Source organism: Rhododendron vialii, chromosome 13a (genome assembly GCF_030253575.1).
Source record: "Rhododendron vialii isolate Sample 1 chromosome 13a, ASM3025357v1".
In the NCBI taxonomy this organism is placed as follows: domain Eukaryota; kingdom Viridiplantae; phylum Streptophyta; class Magnoliopsida; order Ericales; family Ericaceae; genus Rhododendron; species Rhododendron vialii.
Window position 1 is genome coordinate 24,065,740 of NC_080569.1, and position 16,855 is coordinate 24,082,594.

Here is a 16,855-nt window from a genome sequence, read left to right on the forward strand (position 1 = left end):
GAAATTTGATGCCATCATTCCTAGTTCCTATTAATCTTTGTATCTTTTCAGAAATTAATGAATTTTTTGCCTTTCAAAAAAAACATGTGCAATGTTAAACACATTAGACAAAGTCATATGGACGGTCTCTCCCTCTTCTACCTTCAACGTTGCAGCAACTTGGGATGCTGTTAGGCCCATTCAACAATTGTTCATTGACATTGGCTCCCGAAAATCATCCCTTGACACAGTTTTTATCCCATGAATCAGCGATTCAAAAGAACTTAATTAGAGCTTTCATTACTCTATGGATAATGAAGTCTCTTGACTCATTGGAAAGTTCAATGGAAAGTCTTTTCGAAGCACGATTAGGTAGATTACATTGGCTGCATATTACGTTTGGCAAGAGAAAGGAATCGCAGCATTTTTAAGGGCATCCACAAGTCTCCCTCTACGGTCCTTGCGAAGATCGGTTTTAGCACTCGCATTTAGGTCCCCCAAATTATCTACGTAAAACAGTCCCCTCTTAGTACTGTGATCCATGATTCCTGAAAAATATCCCAATAAGTTTTCTCTATATCTAGTTTGATAGATTTTGATGTAATTGGAAGTTATGCCTTCCTCAACTCTATGTAAGTTTTTTTTTATTCAAAGGAATTCAAAAAAGAATGTTAATTTCTAATTTACAGCTACGTGAGGCTCCAAACACGTCCTCTGTGAGACTGTGACTACTAACATATACAGTTACAGCCACCCCCGCAAACAAATGCCGAAGACATCTAATTTTGGTGAAAGAGGAAGCAAGAACACATCTATGTAATTTTTCAGCACCTATCTAGCTTGAATAGCCGAAAGCGTAACATCATTTATAGAAACTGCTCCAGCCCTTGCCGATGAGGACGTGTCCGGCCTGTTGTCAGCTCCTTTGAAGATGAAAGCAGGCTGCTTAGGGGGAGGCAGTGCTGTTTCGTTGCACAACATGAAAGCAACTTCCGACATATTTGGCCTATCGTTGGCTGATTCTTCCACGCACAACAGGGCGATGTGAATGCACCTGAGAACTTCTTTATCCGAATCTGATTCGGTCATCCATGAACGAACTATTTCCACAGCCCGGCCTTCTTGCCACAAGCTCCAAACCTGAAACAAACAGTGCATGAACAATAATGTCATCACTAAAGGAAAGCCCTCTGTTTTGAAATTTATCTTGTTCGTTTTCCTTTCAAAATGATAGATTTCCAGTATAAAACAAAAGGAGAACACCAAATACATGGAAACCCTTCTGCTGTTGACATTAACCATCTAATTTTTGTATAATACTTGAGATTTTAAACATTAAGAGTTCTGTTAACCAAAGGATTTTCCATGAATACTAAGGAAATTTTTAGACAAGTGTACACATCCATTTACATACATGCCCAATTAAGTTCACAGAATTGTCCTGAATATAGCTGCTGTTCTTCCTGCCAGTAATGATCTCCAAGAGCAAAACTCCGAAGCTGAAAACATCAGATTTTACTGAAAATAGCCCTTCCATTGCGTACTCAGGTGACATATAGCCGCTGCAACCACAAATGTTAAACAAGCATTAGAGTTTAATGGCTTCCTTGCACCGTTCTCCATATCCCAACAGTAATACAGAATGGACACTTACTATGTTCCGACCACCCTGTTTGTATTAGCTTCGATCTGGTCCTTTCCGAAAATTTTAGCCATACCAAAATCCGATATTTTCGGATTCATTTCTGCATCTAGTAACACATTGCTAGCTTTTAGGTCCCTATGGATTATCCTTAGTCTAGAGTCTTGGTGAAGGTATAATAGCCCTCTAGCGATCCCCAAAACAATGTTGAAGCGCATTTTCCAATCTATAGACGAGCCTTTTGTCCTATCTGGACAAACGTTGGAAGTTAATTATAATCAAAATCCTGAATCATTCACCATTGCAAAAACAATAACTCCATAAGTAGCAAAAAAATGAACATAACTACGAAAATATTGCATACCAAAGATGAAAGAGTTCAAGCCCTTGTTTGGCAAGTACTCATAGATCAACACTTTCTCATCTTTTTGAATGCAATATCCCAGCAACCTCACTAGGTTCCTATGCTGCAGTTTGGCAATCAATGTAACTTCGGTCTTGAATTCCTCCGCCCCTTGTCCTGAATTCTTTGCTAGCCTTTTGACTGCGATTTCTTGTCCATTAGGTAGCCGACCCTACATTTAATCTTTACATGGTGAGCTTAGACGACGTTCAAATGAATAGATCGCCCATTAGGAGTGTCAGTACGGTAAACAAAATGCGAGATCACTGGATTTCTGATGCACACTTCGTATATTCCAATGCACTACATATTCGAACACAAGTTTTGCAAATACTAGATTGACAGCTTAATGGGTTCTTTTATCATCTTCCATATTCAAATACGCATTATCCTAAGTAAGGTATGCAATTGCGTGATACTTTCCATCTTGAAGGTTACCTTATACACGGTGCCAAATCCACCTTCACCAAGCTTGTTATCCAACGAAAAATTGTTAGTGGCTGAGACAATGATGCTTAGGTCAAAATATGGTAATTCTGGATTCGTGCCACTTTCATCAAAGTGTTTTCCCATTGAGGAGGCTTCAAGGGATGTTGTAGTGTCGGGACTAAATAATAAATGTTGTTGTTCTGTTATTCCTGCCATTGAGTAAAAAAGCAAGTTAGGCAAAAAAAATGCAATTAACTAAAAAGTCCTACTTCCTTAATTTGATTGTTTGAGAAAAGAGAGTAAAATGCAATGAAAAAGTTTTTTTTTGACAAGAAATGCCATGAAAAAGTTAAACCTGTCAAGTTCATTGTTTTACTAATATATTATGAAATGGGAAACACAAATGAACAAGAAAGCCGGCTTGGTGACATGATTTGACTAGTTCACTTCTTATACAAGGCGTATTTGTGTATTTATGTTGACGTTGATGTTTTGAATCTAACTGTTCCATGGAAATGACATTGATCATATCCCGAAACGCATTGTGCTTATAAAATACTCCGGCAAAGGGAAACACAAATGAACAAGAAACTGTGGGACATAGTCTTGCAATAATTAATCCAGATCTAGATGCATTAAAACAAAATTGCTCCATGAAAACGCCGTTCTCTTTTTCCCCCCACGTAAAGGTCAATCACGTGTGAAATCATGCATCACTAGTTATACTCATTCATTGCGTGGGTGAGAATTTGTTGCCTTACTTGACTATTAAACTACGAAAGTTTATTTTAAATTCGTGAAAGACGAAAAGAGGAAAGAAGGATTTTGACTGGATGTATGTTACATTAGTTTTATTTATAAGATTGAAAACAGAGAAGAGTCATTGCGAAATCGACATAAATCATTTTTAGTCGCTAGTAGTCAATTAACCAAAACGACTAAAGATCGAAGAAGATTTTTGTTCTTTTACCTGTTCTTTTCTTCACCACCAACCAACAAATTAAGCAGAATGCGAGAAGCGAAACCGCAGAAACTGAGGCCGCTATAGCTGCCACCATTCCTTTCTTCCCACGAGAGTGTTGTTGTGACTTCAAATATTGGGCTGCAATTAGGACAAAAAATTAAGAAGTTGATTTCTTTCTTACAGATGACAACATAATTGCATTGTTCCTCTCTTCCACCACTTATGAAATGAGAAAGACCCCGAACATGCTAAGTGCTAATCCCAAGTAGAGCCGGTCTCGACTTTTCGGGGGCTTAAAGCAAAAATTAAAATTAGGGCCTCTTTTGTTGGACTATAATAAAGGATAAAAAAGTAGGAGGGGCCCAGGCGGGCGCAACACTTTGCTTTTGGTCAGGACCATCTCTGACCCTGAGGGTCTTGACCTAGTGGTTAAAGCCTGAGATTTGGGGGTTTGCTCTCTTCTAAGGGCTTCGAGAATCGAAACCTCTCAGATGCTATCAACTTCTTTGGGGTCAGTGTTGGAAAAATGAAATTTTAACCAAAGAGAATTTGATAAGACCCACACCGTGTGAGGTTGGTCCAAGTGGGTTTTAGATACTCCTTGCTAAGGAGTTTAAACCGGTGAAAGAATGAACAAATTCTATTGAGAGATGAATGAAAAATTGTCATAGCTGGGTTGATTCGCCAGAGTTATTATCCATGATAGTGTATTCAATTTTGGGAATAATAACTGTATCAGTTTTATTCCATAATTGAATTGCGGAATCAATTCCCCTATTGATTATTGGCTCATGAATATTTATATTCATTGTCGTATTGATGGCAGAGGCTCTTCCTTCAGCTATATAAGGGGATCTCTACCTTTGGTTTCAACACACCGAAAACAATCCAAAGCATCTCTACAACTTCTTCTGCAATATAATTGTTCTTTTCGGGAGAGAGAGTACAGACACAAGTTGGTTCGACGAGCAGTCTACGGCGGTGCTTCGGCGGCTGAGTGGTAACTGAGTCAACCCTGAGAGACGAACACCGGCAAAACCTCCAGCACTGGTGAGGCGGCGAATTTGTCTTAAGGGCACCGTTGTAGAAAACGGGTGTCGGTTTGCAAATTCTTGATCTTTTACAGTTCATGTTCTAGTTACTGTAATTTTATGTTCAAGTTGTAAATTTATAAATTTGTAATTTCCAGAAATTTTTCTACACTATTTTCCAACAGTCAGTCCATACAGAGCTTCGCCTTTACTTTAATTGGGACTCCAACAAATGGGTGGTTAGACTGGTTCCTCGGGATTAGTCGAGATGCACATAAGCTGACATGGACGCCTAAGTTATAAAAAAAGAAAAGAAAAGAAAAAGACCCAGAACATGCTTTCAGAATTAAAAGGTAAAGTCCTGTGCTAGCTGTAATTTTTGGCACCAAATTTTTTTTGGATAAGACGTGTTGCAAGTTGTGTAGAGACCCGTGAATTTATTTTATTTTTCTTTAATCTTAATATATGTGGAAGATGGTATTTTGATGGTGTATTGATGTTTGGAGGTGTTGGTAGCAAGTGAGGTTCGATTTGATAACCGTTAGTAAAAAAAAAAAATTTCATTTTTTTCTCCAGTTAGTACCGGTACTGCGTTTTGCCCATTACCGGTACCCGTTGTCCAGAAGTTGTGTCGTTTGGCATTTTTGGTGTTCCAGTACTGGTACTGGGAATCGCCCAGTACCAGTACGCGCTGTGAAATTTCAGAAAATTCAACACATATTTCAGACTTCTATAAATACCCATTTTTGTCATTTTTCACACCCAAACCTACGAAATAACCCTAGAAACACCCCTTCTCACCTACCCCACTCCAATCTCACTCAAATCTCTTGAATTTTATCTCAAATCTTCAAGATCTAATTGTTTTCTACGTCAAACTCACTTGAATCTCACATTTGGTGGATAAGGGGTAAGTTTTGTATTCTTGGTCCTACTTTTTTTGGCTCTCAATTACGTTTTTCTCTCTCTCCTCTCAATCACTTGTTGATCTATGCTTGTTTATCTTGTTTTTGGGTTATATCTACTCTAGATCTTGTAGCAAAGCTTGGGTGAAGCTTGTTCTTGGTGGATTTAAGCTTATAGCACTTGGTAGACTTGGGGTTTGCTCAAACCCACTTTGGTAGGGATTTATCTCTTTCTCTACATGTTATGTGGTGATTTCGTGTGATGTTAGTATTTGAATGCTATACATAGTTCGGGTGAAACACTTTATGGCTTGAGAATTTCATATCTTATGAAAGTTGTATTATTGACTTGATTGTTGAGACCCATGAGGTATTTGTCGCGTGCTTGTGTATGTTGGAATGTGTGGAGTCTGTCGTAACGCAAGAGGTGGAGTTTACCGTAATGCAAGGGGTGAAAATACGAAATCGCAAGGGGTGGAAATTTGGTAGAAGAAATGTGTATGTGTATGTGTATTTGTGAGAGTGTTTTGATACTATTAATGGTGTTAGTACGTGTAGTTGCTGGATTTATCATTGTGTGCTTATTTCTTATACTCTAATGATTTAAGATCATTAATTGCTCACTTCTACCAACTAGAATTTGCCATTTAGCTTGATTCACTGTGTCCATGTTTATCATCTCATTAGCATATAGATTTTGTAGAGATTTTCCTATTGGGTTAGTGTAGCTCAACCTATCATTCTTTTCAGGTTTTAATGTCGAACAATAGCCTACATGTCACGAGTGTTAGGATGTGAAGACATTTTTTGGAAGCTAACTGCTTTTAGTTACCTAATCATCTTGTAATGGTTTTTCTTTTGATAAGATGAGTTTGTAACTAATTATTCTAGAAATTCTTTTAACTAAATCGTTTGTAACTAATTAACTTGTTCGTATTCGAACTTAAGCTTATTTTGGAGCCGGTGTGCCAATGTTGTATATTTCTTAACTTAGAGACTTGATTTGTAAATTAAACAGATAAGAACTTCTTTTGGGTATTATTTAACTTACGTGAGGATCTTTTATTGAAATGGTCTATTTATTTATGTTGAAAATCGAAAGCGTGACAAGTTGCAACCACCTTTCTATCAATGTTTAATATTGTTGGACAAACAAGAATGATAGGGCCATCTGCAATTCAACAAACGTAGAAGTCAATCGGCACACAATTTCACAGGTTGATTACTCCAACCCGGCTTCTTTTGATAAAATGTCTTGCTCAAGTCTTCATCAGTCATTAGTTCTAAGATAACTTGCAAACTCAAAACAGGTTGAATCTCATTTAATTTTTGAAATGGTCAAATACCATATGTCAAAGCTATAAGACATTGTAGAAATCATCAAAAGATAAAAGAATTAATCAAAACTATCAAAATCTAGACACAAACACCTATTGCAAGTGCAGGCCCAGCGAAACGTCGGTACTTAAAAACCAGTCGCGGAAAAAGCAATAGAGGATCCTGCAAGGACACCCTGCTCAAACCCTAAAAAGCACATATGAAATCTGGAGCATGGATCTGCCATCCCAAGGAGCCACACCGGCGTGTTCAAAACCCGTCGACGTGAAACACAAGCTCGCAACCACAAAACACAAGACGCTACTCCAGAGCAAATCCCCACTAACACTGCGGGTTCTGGCCATGAGAAGCAAAATACCGGTAAGCTATAGCCCCACTACCGAATTCTCACAGCCACGACGGGCAGGATATATAACAGTTCGAGAAGCACAAAAACCAACTAAACACACAGCCATAACTACGAATCACCAACTAACACCTGCATTAGGTCTACTTCATTGCTATTGTTTTCATTTTCCTTATGGTTTCCTCTTTTTCCAAAGCATATGAATCTTGTTTCGCAAGCCGAAAAATATCCCGCGTATCCATCTTTCTCTCATGTTTGGAGTAATTTTTCTATCCCGTATACACGGTGTTAGCACTTTGAAGGTCAAGGCTTGTTAAGTTTGGTTAGCGGTGGCACCTTGCACCCTAGCCAACCGATGGAAACGAAGGCATGAGGCAAGCATGTCTTTACAAGGTGACCCGATGGTGTCGGTTGGTGTCGGCACTTGTCCATGACGCAAGTGGCAGCTGTGATGCACATGAAAACCTGATGATATCGAGGCATGGATGCTAAAAGGGAAGCAGGCTTGTGGGACAAGGCAATCGAGAAAAACGGCTAAGTATTGGAAGCTGGGGTTGGATCACGAAATTGGCCAGGCAGCCTTGAGTTGGCTCGGGCAAAACGGAGGCAGACTTGAGTTGGCTCAGGCAAAAACGGTTATTGACGGTTAAACAACATTCTGCACATGTTGTTGGGGAGCATGGGACAAGTGTCCAAGGCAGAAACGGGCTGCAGATGTTATTGGCAGCATGGGACAAGTGTCCAAGGTAGAAACAGACAGTTATTAGCCAAGCAGTTTCAGATTTCAGTGTGGTGGCAGATTTTGGGCGAGCCAGCACAGCCCTAGGGCAGTTGGGGGTGTCAACTGCAAGATCATGGGTTGGCCCCATGATCTCATGTACTTAGTGGCCACGTTTTTATGATTGTAAGCCTATTTAGGCAAGACATTTTCGTAGCCTAAGGCAAGTGGGATGTTCTGTCTAAGCTCTTGAGTGTATTCCTTTGTAGGTTGATTCTTAATAAAGGTTGGGACAGTTCCCGTAACTCGTGTGTGTTTCTAGACGTTCAAATTTATCGGATGTGTGAGTAAACACTAGTTGGTTGAGACCAAGTTGCTGACAAATTTGGTGCCATCACGGACAAATTTCTAAGCAAAAAACAGCCCCGTGACACACGGCATAATGCTGATGTGAATTCCGGCCACATCAACTTCATGTAGTAATTAAACATTGTATAAGCCTATACCCCGCGAAACATGTTATAAGACTCTAAAAATGGATAGAGTTTTCAATTTACTGAACTAAAATCCGTATTAAAAAAATTATGTGTTTCTTGGGAAATTTAGTCCTAATATACTTGTTATCTTTACCACCCCAAACGGATTCGATTAAGGTGGCCATTTCTATTTTATCCCAACATGAGAATGGATAGGAAATCTTTCCATACTATCTTATCTTATAAGATGACGGGAACCGATTGAAATCTTGAATTACATAGTAATATCTTATCCGTTAAAAACGACCTATTATTGAAAATCTATCAAAATAAAACAATATATATATCCAGCAAATCTGACAAAAAAAAATATAGTAGCAGAAATTGATTGCATACCTAATTCAACTGCATCAACCCGAATGTATAAATCCTGGCCCCCACTTGAAAACACTCTGGAGTCCATTAAATCTCCATGCCACATCACGCATCCACTGTCCCCGCGAGAAACATCCGCACTTGCATACGCATTGCACGAGCAGTTCCTCAAGCACTCCAACTCACACTCTTTTTGCCACGTCACACCCCTATCCACATGTGCCGTCCACGTGTTTGGCACCTTCACAAGTGGCACCTTCTCGAAGCCCTCGCCGCTCCCGCACACGTGCCCGCCCCTCTTCCTCACGCACCCGCCCGACCCGTCCCTCAAGTACCAGTCGCGTGCCGACTTGGGCTCAAACGCGGGCAAGCACGTGCATTCGAACTGGCCCATGCCTATGTTGGACGGGTTGCAGTTACCGTTTGGGCCACAGTAGTTGTAGGAGTCGCAGGGTTTTTTTGGACCTGCGTAAATCTCAACCCATCTATGCTCGTTATCTCTCCACGTCAACCACTGGAGCGTCCCAGATTCATTGAGCACCAATCGTGAGATAATCGAGGGGTCACGAAAAGAGTAACTCAAAGTTACCTCCTCCTGATTTTCGACGTAGTTGTCCTTGATGTAGTTAAATGTCATCTCGGGTATACCGCTAAACCTGCGCCCTATCCACGAACCCGCCCGCCAAACCGGTCCCGTACCCTTGTACAGAAACATTTGAGGAGACCCGTTAAGGACCATTTTCAAAGAGTACTCCCCGAGTCCCGGGTCATCGCCTGACTTCCATGATGTCAGGAACCGGTTCAGACCGGTTTTCCGGTTCACACCGAATCTCAAGTTGGGAAGCAAAGTATCCGTAGGATAATCAAAGCTCTGCCACACAACTACCCCATTGCTATCAAGCACCACCAAATTTCCTGAATCCAGTAGCTGAGCCGAGGAGTTTTTCGCCACCGTCGGATCCGAAACATTTGTAGACCAGACCGGATTGCTCTGGTCTGGACCGGTTATGACGAGGTTTCCCGTGACGTCAAATGAGAGGGAACAGGATGTGTCGTTGATTGGGACGCCCCTGTTGGCGACCCAGACAAAGGTCTGCTCGGAAACCTTGTTGTACCATATTCCGAGGTACCGGTTTGTCGATTTTCCGGGGGTAAAGAACCCCAGGGCAAAGGTTTGATTGCTGGAGATGAGCAAGTCACCATCTTTCAGAGACTGGGTGGTGTTTATGGTGTCAGTGGGGGTGCAAAATTTGAATTGGTATTGAAGGAGGAGTAGGAAAATGGAACAGAGGAGCTTAGTATCATGAGACATGGGTCTGGTTTACGTGATTTGTTTTTCTCTTCTGTTGTTCTTTTTGAGGAAGAAGGGAGACACTCGTGAGCTCCTTCCTCTGCTTTTGTTTTGGGTTTTGGTGAGGTAGAAATGAAATATAGGACAGAGTTGTTGAATACATTAACTAGTAAAATGGAATGAGAAAACCTTACATTGTTACTGATATATATACAAACTGTTACAATACATTGACCCTTCTATACAGCTAATAAAATCAAATCTAGAATACAAGAAAGGAAGGAAAGCCCAGGAATGATTTGCAGATATCAATGATTGATTTGGGCTTGATAGGAATTTGGAAGTATCCATAGTTGACTAGGCTAGCTAATTGATGCTATAGTTTCTAATATTAACAACTTGAAAAGCATTATTGGCCAATGGATTGTACTGCTTTTATCTGCGTGGTCTCTTATAGGACCGTAGTGTTGGATTGCTGTTTTGAGGATCCCTTGAGTTATCTTAGCCCCGTTTCGCTAAAATTATTATTTTTTAAGTACTTATTTTTTGTTTTACGAGATAGATTATTTTTCTATAATACATCATCTTTAATTAAAAAATAAGTATTCAAATAAACTCTTATTTCCCTTAGCAACGGGGCTTAGATGGTGAGTTCCATAAAGGAAGAAATTTCAAGTGGTATATGAGTATGCCGCATATAAGGTGGACATAGTAGACATGTGTGGTTTGAGTTTTGAAGGATGATTTTTGAGTAATGAGCTAAGATAGATAGATAGATAGAGAAATGAGAGTTAAGAAAACTTATTTGAATGCAATGTCCCGGCAACCTCACTAGGTTCCTATGCTGCAGTTTGGCAATCAATGTAACTTCGGTCTTGAATTCCTCCGCCCCTTGTCCGGAATTCTTTGCTAGCCTTTTGACTGCGATTTCTTGTCCATTAGGTAGCCGACCCTGCATTTAATCTTTACATGGTGAGCTTAGACGACGTTCAAATGAACCTAGAATAGATCGCCCATTGGGAGTGTCAATACGGTAAACAAAATGCGAGACCACTGAATTTCTGATGCACACTTCCTATATTCCAATGCACTACATATTCGAACATAAGTTTTGCAAATACTAGATTGACAGCTTAATGGGTAATTTTATCATCTTCCATATTCAAATACAGTATGCGATTGCGTGATACTTTCCATCTTGGAGGTTACCTTATACACGGTGCCAAATGCACCTTCACCAAGCTTGTTATCCAACGAAAAATTGCCTGTGGCTGAGACAATGATGCTTAGGTCAAAATATGATAATTCTGGATTTGTGCCACTTTCATCGAAGTGTTTTCCCATTGAGGAGGCTTCAAGGGATGTTGTAGTGTCGGGACTAAATAATAAATGTTGTTGTTCTCTTATTCCTGCCATTGAGTAAAAAAGCAAGTTAGGCAAAAAAAATGCAATTAACTAAAAAGTCCTACTTCCTTAATTTGACTGTTTGAGAAAAGAGAGTAAAATGCAATGAAAAAGTTTTTTTTTGACAAGAAATGCAATGAAAAAGTTAAACCTGTCAAGTTCATTGTTTTACTAATATATTATGAAATGGGAAACACAAATGAACAAGAAAGCCGGCTTGGTGACATGATTTGACTAGTTCACTTCTTATACAAGGCGTATTTGTGTATTTATGTTGACGTTGATGTTTTGAATCTAACTGTTCCATGGAAATGACATTGATCATATCCCGAAACGCATTGTGCTTATAAAATACTCCGGCAAAGGGAAACACAAATGAACAAGAAACTGTGGGACATAGTCTTGCAATAATTAATCCAGATCTAGATGCATTAAAACAAAATTGCTCCATGAAAACGCCGTTCTCTTTTTCCCCCCACGTAAAGGTCAATCACGTGTGAAATCATGCATCACTAGTTATACTCATTCATTGCGTGGGTGAGAATTTGTTGCCTTACTTGACTATTAAACTACGAAAGTTTATTTTAAATTCGTGAAAGACGAAAAGAGGAAAGAAGGATTTTGACTGGATGTATGTTACATTAGTTTTATTTATAAGATTGAAAACAGAGAAGAGTCATTGCGAAATCGACATAAATCATTTTTAGTCGCTAGTAGTCAATTAACCAAAACGACTATAGATCGAAGAAGATCGTTTCTTTTACCTCTTCTTTTCTTCACCACCAACCAACAAATTAAGCAGAATGCGAGAAGCGAAACCGCAGTAACTGAGGCCGCTATAGCTGCCACCATTCCCTGCTTCTTCCCATGAGAGTGTTGTTGAGACTTCAAATATTGGGCTGAAATTAGGACAAAAAATTAAGAAGGTGATTTCTTTCTTACAGATGACAGCATACTTGCTTTGTTCCTCTCTTCCACCACTTATGAAATGAGAAAGACCCCGAACATGCTAACTGTTATCCCCAAGCAGAGCCGGCCTTGACTTTTCGGGGGCTTAAAGCGAAAATTAAAATTAGCGCCTCTTTTGTTGAACTATAATAAGGGATTAAAATGTAGGAGGGGCCCAAGTGGCCACAACACTTTGTTTTAGGTCAGGACCGGCTCTGACCCCGAGGGGCTTGACCTATTCGTTAAGGCCTGAGATTTGGGGTTTTACTCTCTTCTAAGGGCTTCGAGAATTGAAAACTCTCAAATGCTATCGACTTCTTTAGGGTCAGTGTTGGAAAAATGGAATTTTAACCAAAGAGAATTTGGTAGAACCCACACCGCGCGAGGTGGGCCCAAGTGGGTTTTAGATACTCCTTGCTCTGGACTTTAAACCGGTAAAAGAATGAACAAATTCCATTGAGAGATGAATGAGAAATTGTTATAGTTGAGTTGATTAGCCAGAGTTATTATCCACACTAGTGTATTCAATTTCGGGAATAATAACTGTATTAGTTTTATTCCAGAATTGAATTACGGAATCAATTCCCCTATTGATTATTGGCTCCTCCATGAATATTTGTATTCATTGTAGTATTGATGGCAGAGGCTCCTCCTTTAGCTATATAAGGGGATCTCTACTTTTGGTTTCAACACACCGAAAACAATCCAAAGCATCTCTACAACTTCTTCTGTAATTCAATTGTTCTTTTCGGGAGAGAGAGGGTACAGACACAAGATGGTTCGACGAGCAGTCTACGGCAATGCTCCGGAGGCTGAGTGGTGACCGAGTCAACCCTGGGAGACGAACACCGATACAACCTCCAGCACCGGTGAGGCGGCGAATTTGTCTTAAGGGCACCATTGTACAAAACGGGTGCAAATTCTTGATCCTTTACCGTTCATGTTCTATTACTATAATTTTATGTTCAAGTTGTAAATCCATAAATTTGTAATTTCTAGAAATTAGTGAATTTCATTATTGTTTTCCGCACTATTTTTCTACGATCTTAAGACAAATTCTCTTTTGGAAAATAGTTTTCGGTTCTTTCTTGTAAAACAGTTTTGTAGATCAAAATCTGATTTTACATCACGAACAGATTCGAAAAAGGGAAACAAGGTTTTGTTCTCGTAACAGGTTCTGGAAAACGATATTTGGATCTTCCAATACCTACACGTACAGTTTGAAATAACTTTTTGCAAAAGACTGATTTTGTTCCTTTTCCTCTGTGGCGGTACTTTTTTTTTTGTTTTTTCTGAATAGATCATAAGAGATACAGAAGATCAGAGCAAATTTTTACATAACACCGAATCTAAATCGGGCGGAATACAACCCGTATGAAAAATAATTTTCCTATAAAGACACCCCGACGCAATCTGTGGCGGTACTTGAAGTATATAAGTTGCCACTAGTTTGAGTTATCAAAGTTGCTATTAGTCTGTAGTAATTGTTTTTGCATCTGTTCAAGCAGTAGTGGAATTTGTTTAACGTGCTCCTATTTTGATTAGTTGTGCATGTCAGTAGTTTCTCAAAGTTATTTGTTTTGACTTTTACTATCTTTCTACTAATTTTGTGGGAACATTTGTGGCCAGTTACAGTTTTTGAAAAAAAATAAAAAAACTATTACGTTTTTTTCCCGTTTGATACTTAAAAGCAGTATATATTTGTTATATACTTTCATTGCTAGACTTGATTGAAGAATCATGCTTGGTTGACTTTTCAAAAGTGTAAATATTTTGCAACTGATTTTGACTTTTTCAAAGGTTTAGGCCATCCACAGTGGTATAATAAAAAATGGATAACCAAAAGTTGATACGTCAGCTTTTGATTATTCATTTAAGAGGTTGCTAAGCTTAATAATATTGAGGTTTACAATGGTCACTTCTAGTCCATAACCAAAATAAGGAGTCCACTATAATTTCACTCAATTTCTCTCTCCACATCTGTTTTCTACTATTCACTTCCCTCCATTACGTTTTTTTTTGGGCAAAAATATATCGAACACATGGTGTTTTTCCTAGTGTTATCTATCAAAATTATACCGAAACTTTTTTTTTTCTTCCTATTTCTATAGCCTATATCACAAATCCACCAGTCTATTAATCTTTCAAAAAAAATCAGACGTATTCTTGAATTTGGAAAAGAATGCAACGTTCTTCTTCTTTTCTTTTCTTTTTTTGCAAGGTTCTTCATTTGCTCAACCATAGGGGGAGGAACAAAAAAGGAATAACCATTTTTTAGTCAAAAAAGTTTCTTTTTTTTTTTGCTAAAAAGTGATTAGTTCTCAAAATACTTGGGTAAAAGTAAAAAAAAAAATACTTTTCTGATTCCTCTAGTCGAGACGAATCAATAACCCATAAAAATTTGGTGCAAAACTAACAAATGGGAAAAAATTCAAATAAAGACAATTTTCAGATTTAAGTTAAGTTTAAGTTAAATTCATAAGAATGCAGCCTAAAATAAAAACAGGGAAAAAGAGTGAAATACCTTAATCCGATAACGATGAGTTAAATTGTAGATGATCGATAAATATGAGCTTCATTTTTTGAGGAAAAGAAATAGAAACAATTTGTGGTTGAAGTGAAAAAGATATAGAGCAAGTGAAGAAGAAAAGAAAAAAATACTAGTTGAAATACGCGCGTATATAAATTTTGGAACCAATTAACTTATGTAGTGTGGGGTTCACAAATTTTGATTATTGAAAAAGGTTGCTAATTTTGATTATCCAAAGCTCAAAATTTGATTATTTCTAAGGATGTTGTTAAGTTTGATTATACCATTGTGAGTCATTTTTTGCACAAATATTGTTAACTTTAGCAACAACTGACTTTTAATTATACCATTGTGGATGGCCTTATAACTCTCGGTTCAGTGTTAAGTTTTGGTACACTACTGTTTCAGTTTAGAGTAATTTTCCCTTGGTCATTATTTCCGAGAATAACAGTTTTGTTGTGCTAGTTTTTTATCCTAGAAAATGTCAGTTATTGGGTTCATTCAATGAGAGATATTCATAGACAACTGTTATTGACCAGATTTTTTTTAATGCATTGAATACGTGGATATAAATCTTTTGACTCTTCACAAGGTTTTGCATATCTCGGATCGTTAAAAACTATCAAAACCTAGACACAGACACCTACAGCAAGTGCAGGCCCAGCGAAACATCGGTACTTAAAAATCAGTTGTGGAAAAGGCAATAGAGGATCCTGTAAGGACACCCAGCTCAAATCCTAAAAAGCACATATGAAATCTGGAGCATGGATCTGCCATCCCAAGGAGCCACATCTCGGCGTGTTCAAAACCTTTCGACCTGAAACATAGGCTCGCAACCACAAAACACAAGACGCTACTCCAACGCAAATCCCCACTGACACGACGAGTTCTGGCCACGAGAAGCAAAACACCGGTAAGCTACAGCCCCATTGCCGAATCCTCGCAGCCACGGCGAGCAGGATATATAACAGTTCGAGAAGCATGAAAACCAACTAAACACGCAGCCATAACTACGAATCACCAACTAATACCTGCATTAGGTCTACTTCATTGCTATTGTTTTCATTTTCCTTTTTGTGTCCTCTTTTTCCAAAGCATATGAATCTTGTTTCGCAAGCCGAAAAATATCCCGCGTTTCCATCATTCTCTCATGTTTGGAGTAATTTTTCTATCCCGTATACACGGTGTTAGCACCTTGCACCCTAGCCAATTGATGGAAACGAAGGCATGAGGCAAGCATGTCTTTACAAGGTGACTCGATGGTGTCGGCACTGGTCCATGAGGCAAGTGGCAGCTGTGATGCACATGAAGGCCCAATGATATCAAGGCATGGATGCTAAACGGGAAGCAGGCTTGTGGGATACGGTAGTCGGGAAAAACGGCTATGTATTGGGAGCTGGGGTTGGATCACTAAATTGGCCAGGCAGCCTTGAGATGGCTCGGGCAAAACGGAGGCAGACTTGAGTTGGCTCAGGCAAAACGGTTATTGACGGTTAAATAGCATTCTGCACATGTTGCTGGGAGCATGGGACAAGTGTCCAACGCAGAAACGGGCTGCACATGTTGCTTGCAGCATGGGACATGTGTCCAAGGTAGAAACGGACAGTTATCAGCAATTATTGGCAAACCAGTTTCAAATTTCAGTGTGCTGGCAGATTCTGAGTGAGCCAGCACAGCCTTAGGGCAGTTAGGGGTGTCAACTGCAAGATCTTGGGTTGGCCCCATGATCTCATGTATTTAGTCGCCACGTTTTATGATTCTAAGCCTATTTAGGCAAGACATTTTCGTAGCCTAAGGCAAGTGGGATGTTCTGTCTAAGCTCTAGAGTGTATTCCTTTGTAAGTTGATGCTTAATAAAGGTTGAGATAGTTTCCGTAACTCGTGTGTGTTTCTAAACGTTCAAACTTATCGGGTGTGTGAGTAAACACTAGTTGGTTGAGACCAAATTACAGACAAACTTGATGCCATCATGGGCAAATTTCTAGGAAAAAACAGCCCCGTGACACACTGCATAATGCTGATGTGAATTCCAGCCACATTAACTTCATATAGTGAACATTTATAAGCCCTATACCC

At 39.2% G+C, this 16,855-nt stretch overlaps 1 protein-coding gene across 5 annotated transcripts in view; it reads right to left on the minus strand.

Moving 5' to 3' along the window:
* Positions 1 to 572: 572 nt before the first annotated feature.
* LOC131313100 (G-type lectin S-receptor-like serine/threonine-protein kinase RKS1) overlaps positions 573 to 16,855 on the minus strand; it is a 110,116-nt gene continuing 93,833 nt past the window's right edge. For 2 of the 5 annotated variants that reach the window (XM_058341209.1, XM_058341208.1), the window contains 7 exons: positions 12,066 to 12,200; positions 11,130 to 11,306; positions 2,463 to 2,485; positions 1,986 to 2,196; positions 1,634 to 1,871; positions 1,394 to 1,541; positions 573 to 1,119 (listed from right to left, as the gene is read on the minus strand). In XM_058341209.1, coding sequence (XP_058197192.1) covers positions 811 to 1,119; positions 1,394 to 1,541; positions 1,634 to 1,871; positions 1,986 to 2,196; positions 2,463 to 2,485; positions 11,130 to 11,306; positions 12,066 to 12,200 — 1,241 coding nt within the window. In that variant the 3' untranslated portion in view covers positions 573 to 810. Of the gene's footprint in view, positions 1,120 to 1,393; positions 1,542 to 1,633; positions 1,872 to 1,985; positions 2,197 to 2,462; positions 2,663 to 3,423; positions 3,556 to 8,627; positions 10,075 to 11,106; positions 11,307 to 12,065; positions 12,201 to 16,855 lie in introns of those variants that run through there. The other 3 variants (XM_058341213.1, XM_058341210.1, XM_058341214.1) reach the window with 3 other exon arrangements.